The following is a 12666-nucleotide window of genomic DNA, read 5'->3' on the forward strand; positions in this document are numbered from 1 at the left end:
ATCTCCTCCCTTTCTATCCTTGGGTGGAGAGGGACATAAGTGTTTATTGCCAGGAATAAATATAGTAGGAATTTCTTCTGTATTCTTACTTTCTACTTCATCTCAAAATATGCCAGCTTTTCATCTTGTGAAAAATGTGTTCATAACTTCTTTAATATGAAAATGATGGGCTGGAATCATGGCTCAACAGGCTATTCCTTGATCTTGAAGTGCAGGCATCCCACTGGTTCGTTTTCTTCCCTTCCAGTTCCATGCTTGTGGCCTGGGAAAGCAGTAGAGGTTGGCTCGATGCCCTGGGACCCTGCACCCACATGGAAGACCCAGAAGAGACTCTTGGCTCCTGGTTTCAGATCAGCTCAGTTCTGGCCATTGCAATCATTTGAAGGAGTGAATCAGTGCATGAGATCTTCTCTTCTCCCTATCTCCTTCTCCCTGTCAATCTGCTTTTCCAATAAAAACAAATAAATCTTTTTGAAAATTTTTGGAGGTTTTTTCTCCCTTTGCTTTCCAAGTGAGAGCTAGTTCCCTGACTCCCCATATTCCCACTGCAGTGTTTTTCTTACCCAGATGTAGTGCTGAGCAGAACACTAACTCCTGGAAAGGACCTCACCAACGCAGCCATCAACTGAGCACATGAGACACTGAGTATGAGCCCTGTGATGCTCATCTGTGGGTGACCACATGTGCCAGGACTCCACAGCCAGACACACCTAAGACCCGGTCCCGCCTCACCCTCACATGGACAGTTTATGTACCTTTCTTGATCCTAGGTGGCCTCATTGGTGAGATTAGTGTCTTGTGCACATTTAGGAAATACAAGTCACAGTCATTGGCCGACTTTGGCATTTCTGGCCTTGCAGCTAGACTCCCTGTCTCGGTATATCTCAGGAAATATAGAAGAGAATTGTCTAAAAATGTAGACCAATGCTCTACCACTGCAATAAGGCTGCTCTAGCTCATGGTCTTCCAGCCAATGTGCTGTTGAACTGGCTAATGTGGAGTCTGGCTTTTGGCCCTGGGGAGCTGTCCCAACACCTGCTGTTTCTCTTGCAGGTGTCTGCAATGTGGACCATCAGAACAAAGCTGGCTACACTGCCGTGATGATCACACCTTTGGCTTTGGCAGAGACTGATGAAGACATGGCTGTGGTCTGGAAGCTCTTACGAGAGGGAAATGTGAACATCCAGGCTACCCAGGTAGGTGATGTGGGCGTGATTTAAAACTGGGAAAATCCCAGCTGGACTTGGCTTGTTGGACCAAACATTCCTAAGAGCATCTTGAAGAGACAGATGCGGGTTGGTTGTTCTAGGAAAGCTCCTATTTACCTTGACTATGACCCACAAGCATCCTGCTGAAAGGTGGCCTGCTGAAAGGGCCCGTTCCTTAAAGGTGTCTGTCTTCCCATCTTGCATACAAATCCTTTAAAAAATATATGTATTTATTTATTTGAAAGGTAGAGTAACAGAGAGACAGATGAGGGGATGCAGGTGGGAGAGTAAAAAGAGAGAGATAAAGAGATCTTCCATCTACTGCTTCACTCTCCAAATCTCACCATCTTCCAGGGTGGGGCCGGGTTGAAACCAGGAGCCAGGAGTGTCTCCCCGGTCTCCCATGTTTCACCAAAGCCTTTTAACAGCCCAGAGTTTGTAGCCTGGTGGAGAAGAGGTGTGGCTCTCAGATAGACAGGAGCTGTTTCTGGTCAGCCACAAGGGCTCTAACAAGCCCTCCTCCCTAGGGAGCCTCAGTGCCATTCGGGGTTATTATAGAGTTCTAGTGACTGCTCGATCCACGAGTAGACTGATCTCAGTCTGTCCCACACTCCTTCAGAGTGATTGCAGACATCAGCCCAGCCTGATGAATCTCAGCTTCACCTCTTGGCAGTCTCGCTGATGGCAGGAAATAGATACATAGAACACTTCCTGGTTTTCAAGGCATTTTCTGCCACCTACAATTCCTATTCCAGAAGACTCTATACAGCCATTTTCATTTGAAATTCTGTGTTTCCCATGCACATATTCATTGTCTACTACACAGGTCCTCTTGCAAGAGGATCTGCTCACCGGTGTTGAAATCAGCCCCTTCCTTTCATAGAGAAGGAAACATATGACCATCCCAGCTCAAAAAGGACAAAAGGAGCATGCGTTGGTGCAGCTTTTCCTCCCACTCCCCCTGGGGCCTTTACCTGCAAAAGAGGCAGAGGGGCCAAGTTAAACAGGAAGTGAGTTGGGACTCCCTAGGGGTCAGTTCCTTAACGCTCTTGCATTCTATGGAGCAATGCCTGCCATACTAACTCTTGAACTCTATAGAAAACAGTCCCTGCCATACAGCAGCACTCTGTAAATGATCCTTGAAATAAATTGTATTGAGCTGGGCCGGAAGGAAGGTGAGGATGGAAGGGCCTTAAGTCATGCAGAGCATTAGCCCTGTGTCACTTGAATGTACCAGAGAGAGCAACGTGAATGGAAACTGGGCTGTTCAGTCCAGTAAATACCCATTCTCTCTAGGCTGAGTATAAGCAAACCAGAAAGCAAGTAGATTTCTCCAGAAAAAATCTGTCAGCATTCCAGAGAGGTAGGAAGCTACAGCAATTAATAAGAAGGTTTTTCAAAGCATTCATGGACAATCAGGTTAAAAAATAAGTTTAGAGATGGGCATTTGAGCAACAATAAACCGGCCCTTGTTACACCTGCATCTCACATTCAAGGGCCTGAGTTCAAGTTCAAGCTCCACCTCCAATCCCAGCTTCCTGCTGATACACAACTTGGATTAAGGTTGCTCAAGTGCCTGGATCCCAGCCACCCCTATGGGAGGCCCAGACTGGCTTGCAGGCTCCTGGTGTGGGCCTGGCCGCTCTGGCTGTTGCAGGCGTTTAGGGAGTAAACGTAAACAACAGAGCTCCGTCTCTGTCACTCTATCTCTCTATCTTATGAATAAATTTAAAAGATTTTTTAAAAAGATTTTGGTGCAAAAAAATGTTAAAGTTCATGCATAGTTTTCTTGGTATACATATTCCATGAACAATTTTAAAAATAGAATTTGTGCTGGATGATTTTGTCCAACTTTAGGAGAATGCATAAGTTCTGAGCACGTTTTAAAAAAATTATTTTAAAAAAAGCAATCTCACACACACACACACAGCAAATAAATAAATAAATAAAATTATTTAAAAGCAAAGTTAGAGAAGGGGAGAGACAGACAGAAAGATATCTTCTGTTCACTGGTCCATTTTCTAGATGGCCCCAATGGCTGGAACGGGGCTGGTCCAAAGTCAAGAATCAGAAACTTTTTCCAGATCTCCTATATGGATTCTGCGGCCCAAGTGCTTGGACCATCTTCCACTGCTTTCCCGAGCACATTAGCATGAAGTTGGGTCAGAAGTGGAGCTGCCAAGACTCAAAGTGGTGTCTCTATAAGATCTGGCCCTGTGGGTGGCAGCTTAACCCTATATACTTTCCAGGGACATTTTAAAAACTGCTGTTATGTACCCACATACTGGGTACCAGTAATGTGCTGGGCGTTTGTTGGGTACTGTCTCTACCCTTCCAAATACTCATGATAGCCAACACTTACCTAGACTATGTACCCCTGGGCTTTGCCACTGTCCAGTGAGGATTTCCCGCTATGAGCCATTCTCCTTTTTCCAGACCAGGCAAGACCACAGAACGGTTAACTTGTACATTCGCCACATGGCAGAACCAAGGTGTTTGATTCCAACCCTGCTGCTTTGTTCAGCATCCAGCACAGGGAAGCACCACCCTTCCATAACAGTAGATTGCCGTTTTAATTAACCAGCATCCCAACAAATAGGTGTCAGCGCTTTTTACGTGCAAGCCACGGGGAATCAGAGAGGAAAGAGAATAGAGCCCTTGCCCTTGTAGCCTGACAAAGCCTGATGCCCAGTCAGAGAGCTAAGCCTGACTTTTCTGGAACCCTGGAGAATCATGAGGGCAGATGTATTAAAGTTGCATGAAAGGGCTGCATGAAAATAAACAAATATCCACAGTATGTGGAAGAAGAAATATGTGAAATATTGAACAACAGGTGACTTATAAACAAGAAACTTACTACCGCCACACATTGCTCTTTAATAAAACCCCCGTCCAAGACACCAGTGCTCACACCTCCCAAAGGCAGCGCTCTCAATGTCCTGCTTATTCCCTACCAGGCCTCCCGTCTCCATCTTACATCCCCACCCTGGGACTTACATGCCAGCCCCTGAACTCCCAAGGGACGCACCCACACCAGAGACAAACCACAACAGAAGTCAAGATGTTGAAGCGTTCAACCTTCCTCTGTTCCACCAGTCAACCCTCATCATGGTGCTAGGCACTCAGAGACAGGGACACAAAAGGCATAGTTCCTACCAGCAGCAGTGTCACAACACATGAGAAGGGGGTGAGTGCTGTGGGATGGATCCTGAGCCTGGGGAGGCAGGGAGAGATTTGGGGAGGAGACAGCATTAAACTAGCATCTTGGAAGAACAGATGTTTGCAGGGCAGAGAAGGTTGTGTCCCATGCCAAGGGCAGAGGAGATTCAGATCCATGCCCCTTTTCTTGTGAAGGCTTTGCTGTGACCACCCAGACTAGCGAGGGCCCTTGCCTATTAGCAACAATTTCACCACATCCCTGTGGCTTTGCATGCAGGGGGGCCAGACTGCACTGATGCTGGGAGTCAGCCACGACCGGGAGGACATGGTACAAGCCCTCCTGAACTGCCAAGCAGACGTCAACCTGCAGGACCATGATGGATCAACAGCCCTCATGCTGGCCTGTCACCATGGCAACACCGACCTGGTGCGGCTGCTCCTGGCACACCCAGCTTGTGACAGCAATCTGACAGACAAGGTGAAATTTACAGGTGTTTTACTAATTAAGGGGCTAAATAAGGGTGCTTTGCAGGCCTAAAAAGCACCTGGCCTGAGAGCAGAATTTAAAAACCGTATGGCATAAGCAATGAAACCATCCTTGTTGGGCTGTGGTAAGATTTAATGGGATGATGCATGGTAAGTTCTTGGAGGTTTAGAAGTAGAGAATACACAGCCCCATCCTTTCACAGTAGTGTCCTAGGAGACCTTGAGTACCCTGTTGTCATGGCAATAACAGGGCATGGGCTCTGCAGCTGTGACTTGGGTGAGCAAGCAGCAGGAACCTGGGGATGCAGATGAAGGATCCCAGATTCCCAAGTCATATCAGTGGTCACAACTCTGGAAATATCCCACCCTGACAGTCACCTTATGAGCCACTTCATGGAGGGATCCAAGCCAGTGTGGAATTGTGCTGCTAGACCCACGTCTCTTACATCATCCACGTGGGAGGTGATGATGCTAATGCTGAGGATAATAACGTATCAAGGGCATGCATGCTCTGTGTCAGGCATGCAGGAAACGATCGCAATGCATTTCAGGCCCACAATGACCTTGGGAGGTTTAATGAACTACTGTTGCATTTTGCTCAAGGAAACTCAGAGATCGACTTGGTAAGCTACAAACCCACGATCCCATAGCCAGTGGATCCCAGCCCTGTCCAGCTCCCGAGTCGTGACTCTAGTCTGCTCCATCATCAACTTTGTTGTCCTGTGGGCATATCCATGTCTCTGCCTGCCTGCCAAGTCCCTCTTCCCTGCCACACATCAGTGGAGGACTTAGCAGGCATAGCAAATGCTGCTGCTCCTGGTTACTGCTACGGGAGGGCTAAGCCTACAGATTCAGGGGAGCAGAGCTTTCTCTAGGTGTTACCTGTAATCCCAGTGATCCAGCTAGCTAGGCATTGTACCCTGGACATTGTCACCAACAAAGAAATGGCAGCCTACCTGCTATGTCATATTCTGAGTAGCAGCTGCTAATCCTCAGAGCAGGAACTCAAGGCTCAGTCTGACTCCATACAACAGTTTTACTGTTGCTTCATGTCTTTAGATAGACATCTTTACCCGTGTTACTATTTTCTGTTTTATTTGAAAGACAGAGAGACAACAAAACATAGATCTTTTATCCACTGATTCATTCCTCAAATACTGAAACAGCTGGGGTTGAGCTAGAAATAAGCCAGGTGCCTCCTGCAGGGGCATCAGGGAGTGGAGCAGTGGGGCCACCATCCGCTGTCCCCCAGGACAGTTGTTAGCAGGATATGGGACACTGAATCATAAGCTGAAGAGCAGTCAAACTCAAGTGGAACCCAAAGCTACTGCACCACACACACCTGCTCTTCCTTACCCTTTCTTTATTATTTTTTTAATAAGATTCCTTTATTAGAAAAGCAGGGATAGAGAGAGGTAAAAGGAAACAGGAAGATAGAGAGCATACGATCTGTAAGTTGATTCTCCAAATGGCTGAGAGGATTGGAACTGAGCCAAGCCAAAGCCAAGAGCCTGAAACTCCATCCAGGTCTCCCACATGGATGGCAGGGACCATTTTCCACTGTACTTGCAGGCACATTAGCAGGGAGCTGGATTGGAAGTAGTGCAGGAGAGGCGTGTACCACAGCCCATATGGGATGCTACCATCACAGGCAATGTTTTCAGCTTCTGTACCATCACTCTGCTCCACCTCCTTGTACTGTCTTAGCACCCACAACTCAAAAGGAGTAAAAGCTTTGAAGAGGGAAGTGAGTCCTTTCTCTGACGAAGGACAATACCTTTCACTATGCTACATCTTTTCCTAAGACTGTTTCAGCAGCGATTGAAGCTGCTGTGTGACATATGTTCACATCTGGACAGCAGGCTCCCAGCTGGGTCTCTAGGTCCTGAGATTCCCAGCTGTGCCCCAAAGTCATTGTTGGGCTCACCAAGGAACAGACGGGCTGCTGGGAAGAAGAGCTTCCCTAGCTGCTCAGATGGGATATGTGGGGGCAAGGAGGAGGCTGCCCTTCATTTGGACCAGGCTATCCATCCAAGGCCCAGGGCCATCCTAGGTGTGCCCACCGCTGTTGCCCAAGACCTGAGAGGAAAGGCCTGGGCCAGACAAGATCATGCTTTCAAAGTCCCTGAAGATTAAAGACTGAGCCTCAGTCCTGGGGCCCCTGCAGAGAGAGTGCATGGGTGTTGTCTGGAAGCAGGAGAGCAGCTAGCCCCTGTGACAGTTCAGTAATGACTGTTGGAAGCTTGGGCTTCTCATGAAACATGCAGGAGTTTGAATACAGGCTCTGTGACTGGTCTCTTCTGGCAGGAAGCAGGACAAGGGGGTGGCTACCTAACCACTCTGACCCTCCATGTGGTCATCCATGAGTCAGCAAATAGAACAGACCATAAGTGAATCCCGTAATGTTGGCATAGCCTGGGCCTGACATCCAGGAGAGCTGCGTGTGAGTGCCTCCCCTGCTCCTGTGAAAGAGCTGGTCACCATACAGCGGGCACTGCTGTACTTAGAGAGCAGAGTTGAGAACAGTAAGTGGGCGTCCAGATCTCTCACCCACCAAGGCCTTTTGTCTTTCTTGAGCCTTATGCAACCACATGCTCCCCCAGCTAAGGAAGGGTCATGGAGAGCCAGCATCAGGGTTGCTAGGCAAGGGGCAGCTTCTTGAGACGGCAGGACTGCCCATTTCTGGCATGTGCCAAAGGTGCCACTGAATCAGGTAGCTTGGCTATTCCGTGTGCACTAAGCTTACTGGTGATGTGGTCTGGAGAGAAGAAAGGTTTGTGAGGTGCAGTCAGCAAGGTGTGGGGAAGAGGAGGCAGTGAGTATACCCGACTCTGTGTGGCAGATCAGGAGGGTGGAGTCAGGAAGGCAAAGTCTGGATGAATGTGGACACAGTCCCAGGATAGCCTCTCATGTGGCAGGACCATGTTGAGGATGGACATGAGGAAAGCACATCTGGCCAGCAGATGGGTTGCTCTGTTTCTGCTTGCTCCCCGACTTTGGCTTCTCCGGTGTCCCCACCAGATTTACACACCTCCACTGACCAGTCTCGGTCTGGTCAGAACAGCTTTAGAACCGTTCTAGAACAGCTTGGCGATGAAGCTGTTTGGAGTAACAGTGAAAATGCCTTGCCCCACATTGGAATGCCTAGGTTCAAGTCCCAGCTCCAGCTCTTGATTCCAACTTCCTGCTAACGCTGCTGGGAGGCAGCAGATGATGCTCAGGAACTTGGGTTGCTGCCATTGATTTCTCAGGAGTCCTGGACCAGTCTCTAGCATCAGGCTTCAGTCCCAACGAGGGCTGTGGCAGGCACGTAATGGGAGAGTTCCCTCTCCTGCTCCTCCCTCCCTTTTTGCCTCAAATAAAGAAACGAATATTTTAAATATTAAAGTTTGTTTTAAAAAATTAACTCTTAAGTAGCAACTTAATAATCTGCCCTTTTTGGCTAGTGCCTATGCACAGGGGAGGGAGTTAGTTTGGGGAACCCTGCACCTCCCATAGCAGATATCTGGGGTCAAGTCCCTACTGAGCTCCTGATTCTAATTTCTTGTTAACCTGCTTTCTGGGAGCCAGCAGGTGGTGTCCCAGCAGTTGCCTCCCTGCCACTCATGTGAGAGTGACAGTCTCCTGGCTCCAGGCTTTGGTCTGCTCACCCTGGGTAGTGCAGGCATTTCAGCAATGAACTCACAGACAGGAGCTATCTCTGTCTCTCTTTCCATATTTCAAATAAATCATTTTTAAATGAGGATTTGTTTGGGGAAAGGAATGGGAAACACAGCAGGAGACTTTTGGATTTTGGAGTCAATGGGAAACCTGTGCAGGGCTCATGTAGCTGGTTTCAAAAGCACTATGACATCATGCAGCAGGTGCTATGGGTGTGCATGTACCTCAAGGCTGCGAGCCGTGTCTGGGTCAGCCCTGGGGAAATCGTTAAAAATGGAAAGATACTTTCTTGCACTAAATTTATAACTTTTGCAAGCAAAAGTCTCCAGCAGAAGTAAAAAATGCACAGTAAATTATGGAACAATATGTGGTCAAAAAAATCATGTATCATGATAACTTCACAAGAGCAAGGAAAAATCTTGCAGTATACTATGTCAAGTTTAAAAACAGATATTCAGAGTCATATCATAGTCATTTCTCTATTTTAAAAACAATAATAAATTTGCATAGGAGAACAGATTGGAAAGAAATCTACTCAAATATTAACTTTTAGTTAGGTCTGTGGATGCAATAGGAAGTTACTTTCCCTCCTCTGATTTTCACTTTTAAAGATGTATTTATTTTTATTTGAAAGGCAGAGTACCAGGGAGAAGGAAGGATAGAGAGTTCCTCCATCCGCCGTTACTCCCCAAATGCCTGCAGCATCCTGTGCTGTGCCGGTTTCCAGCCAGGAGTCAGGAGCTTCTTCCAGCACTGCCGAAGAGTGCAGGGGCCCAAGAATTTGGACCATTCTTCACTTCTTTCCCAGGCACATTGGCAAAGAGCTGGATTTGAAGTGCAGCACTGGTACTAACACTAATACCTACATCAGATGCTGGCACTGCAGGTGGAGGCTCAGGCTGTCATGTCACAGCCCAGTCCCTTGGTTTTCAATTAAAAAAGAAAACACACACACACACACACACACACACACACACACACACACACACACAGAGCATGGCCCTTCTCTGTATCAGTCCAGTCCCCATAGTGAATGCTGTTTCGGGGGTGGAGGGGTGGCTTCGCAATCTCCATATCGCTTGACTCTCCTCCTCTCTTGGGGTCTCTGGATCCTAGGAAGATACCCCACCCCAGTCCTCAGTCATACCCTCTACCCTCAGTCGCCCCTTCTCGGCTGGGCAGGGCAGCAGAGAGCCTAACAGTGCTTTCCCTCTCCTCCCTGTAGGCTGGCCGCACAGCTTTGTCCATCGCGCTGCAATCCCCTGGCCTTGTGGAAATAGCAGAGCTTCTGCGAGCCCACGCCGAGCAGGGCAGGTCCCTGGAGCTGTAGGGAGCACAGAAGAACCAGCCAGGAGAACAAAGGCTCCTTCTCCGGACCCCCTCCCCGCCCGCCCTCGCAGAGGACAGGGGTCAGAGCCAGGGGCCGCCCCTGCAGAGAAGCAGCTATGTCAAATAGGCACACACATTCCTGTTGTATATTCCTCTCTTTAGGATGCTTTGTAGCCCGTGCCTCAGGCCAAGCCCCACCCCAACTCAGGCTCTAGAGCGGGGTGGGGCGTGTGGGCTAGACATCGAAGTTGTCCAAGAATCCTAAACATCTTCCGCCTTGAACTACTCATGAGCGCCCTCTCCCTCTGGAACCCCGTGTAGCAGGCGCACAATTAGAAAAGCAATACTTTTTACAAGGGCTTTGAAAGTGCAGCATGGTTTTGGTGATTTGCACGTATATCCAAGCTGTGTCTTACTGGATCTGCACGTCTGGAGAGGAGGGGCAGCCGCTGGTAAACCCAAGGTCTATCGCTACGCTGAGGGGCTTATTTTGGAGGGGCCTGGCAGAGAAAACCTTAAATTCCAACAAGGTAGGAAGAGACACACGGGCCTCGATGCCAGCTGCACAATCGTGGTTATTGTCGCATCATCCATGGCTCCAGTTCACTCCCAGGACATGTGACTGACTGTGCGCACTGCACAGCCAGCAATACCAGCTCCTCTGAGCCAGGGAAAGAAACAGCTGAGGATGAAGCTTTCTCCTTCCCAGGAATGGGATGTTGTCATCTGCACGTCACCACCTCCCCTCCACAGCTGTGATGGCCTCATGTAATCCCTGGTGCTTCCTCTCCCAGCCCCTGTGAGCCAGCTACCCGATCTCCTGGTCCTCTGGCCATGGGAGATCGGGCAGGGCCTTCCTGACATTGCTCTCCACCAACACTTTTTTCTAAGCTTCCGTGTTCCCTGGAGCCTGTGCAGCATGGTTCAAGTTCAGCAGGTCACGCCCAGGAATGTGTTCTTCCTTAAAATCTCTAATTACCTTAGGAAGAGGCACCACAAAGTTAGTGAGCCTTCCATATTGGCTGGGGTACCAGTTTGCTTGGTACCCTTTGGGTGCCTCATGAAACTTCCCTAGACACCACTCCCTCCTCCGCCATACCCTCTCTGTTTCATCACCATTAAAAACAGAAATAATCTTACAGCCTACATCCTGTGGGTTCGACACAAGAATCAGCTGATGGAAGTGTTGGGATCCAAGTGATAACTCTGTATAAAGGCCACCTACAGAAAGGCTTTCTGATGTTGTGACTTACAAGAGAAGCTGGGGGTGCCCAGGGCTGCAACAAAAACTAATGTTGTTCAGAGGAAGAGAAACTGGAGCTCAGCATGAACTAAAAGGTGCTTTCAGTGGGTGCCCTTAAAGCACAACGCAAGCACAGACCCCTGCATCAATCCACGTTCTTGCTCAGCGCTTCTCAAACTGCAGGGGTGCACACAAATGGCCCGGGAGCTGGTCGGCAGGACGCTCAGCCGCTCAGCCGGCCTGCCGGAGGATGCCGCTGCTGCGAGCCCAGCCGTGCCTGGCTGCGACCTCTGCCGGTGGTTGGTGTATTAAAACGCTGCCTCTCTTGTCTTGAATGTTGTCCTGTCTTGAAATGAATGCGTTTCTTCTTGCCTTGGTTCAGCAGTGCGGATTTTCTTTGCCATTCTCTTTACTGTATGTGTGTGTGTGTGTTGGGGTGATATGCGGAGTGGGACTGTTCTGTATTACTGGTTTAGGATTTATTCGTGCATCTTTCAGGAGGGTGACAACTTTCATTGGACCACATTAGAAAGAAAGAAAGAAAAAAAAAAGAAACTCACTTGACACTTGACTCCAACTATAAAGAACAGTTATCGGGCCGGCACGATAGAGTAGCAGAGAGTCCTTGCCTTGAATGTGCTGGGATCCCATATGGGTGCCAGTTCCAACCCCAGCAGCTCCACTTTCCATCCAGCTCCCTGCTTGTGGCCTGGGAAAGCAGTCGAGGACAGGCCAAAGCTTTGGGACCCTGCACCTGCGTGGGAGACCAGGAAGAAGCTCCTGGCTGCTGGCTTGGGATCATCCATGGCTCCAGTTCACTCCCAGGAAGATCTTCTTCTCTGTCTCTCCTCCTCTCTGTGTATCTGCCTTTCCAGTTTGAAAGAAAAAAAAAAAAAAGAAAAAGAATAATTATTGGACTGGCATGATAACCTAGTGGCTAAATCCTTGCCTTGCATGTGCCAGGATCCCATATGTGTGCTGGTTTATATCCTGGTTGCTCCACTTCCTATCCAGCTCCCTGCTTTTGACCTAGGAAAGCAGTAAGGATGGCCTAAAGCCCCATAGGCATGGGGGAACCAGAAGAGGCTTCTGACTTTGGATCAACTCACCTCTGGTTGCTGCAGCCCCTAGGAAGTAAACCAGCAAATAAAAAATCTTTCTGTCTCTCCTCCTGACTGTATATCTGCCTTTCCAATAAAAACAAAGTAAATATTTAAAGAAAAAAGAGAAAAAAGTTTATCAGGGAAGGCAAAGTAGTTTGCTTAGAGTTTGAAGACAGCTATTGATCATAATGGAAAAGTCTTTGCAATCTTTCTGAGCTTCAGTAATTTCCCTTTTTTTTTAATATTTGTTTATTTTTATTGGAAAGGCGGATAGACAGAGAGGAGAGACAGGGAGGAAGATCTTCTGTCTGATGGTTCACTCCCCAAGTGGCTGCAACGGCCGGAGTTGAGCCAATCCGAAGCCAGGAGCCAGGAGCTCTTTCGGGTTTCCCATACGGGTGCAGGGTCCCAAGGTTTTGGGGTGTCTTGGACTGCTTTTCCCAAGCCATAAGCAGGGAGCTGGATGGAAAGCGGGACC

At 48.5% G+C, this 12666-nt stretch overlaps 1 protein-coding gene across 1 annotated transcript in view; it reads left to right on the top strand.

The window, feature by feature from the left end:
• Window positions 1-9843, top strand: part of KANK4 (KN motif and ankyrin repeat domains 4) — a 30599-nt gene extending 20756 nt beyond the window's left edge. The window contains exons 7-9 of the mRNA XM_040978646.1: window positions 1054-1196; window positions 4645-4845; window positions 9739-9843. Coding sequence (XP_040834580.1) covers window positions 1054-1196; window positions 4645-4845; window positions 9739-9843 — 449 coding nt within the window. The remainder of the gene's footprint in view (window positions 1-1053; window positions 1197-4644; window positions 4846-9738) is intronic.
• The last annotated feature ends 2823 nt before the right edge of the window (window positions 9844-12666 follow it).

The sequence above is a fragment of the Ochotona curzoniae genome, unplaced genomic scaffold (genome assembly GCF_017591425.1).
Source record: "Ochotona curzoniae isolate NIBS_2020 unplaced genomic scaffold, NIBS_Ocur_1.0 contig_291, whole genome shotgun sequence".
Taxonomy (NCBI): Eukaryota; Metazoa; Chordata; class Mammalia; order Lagomorpha; family Ochotonidae; genus Ochotona; species Ochotona curzoniae.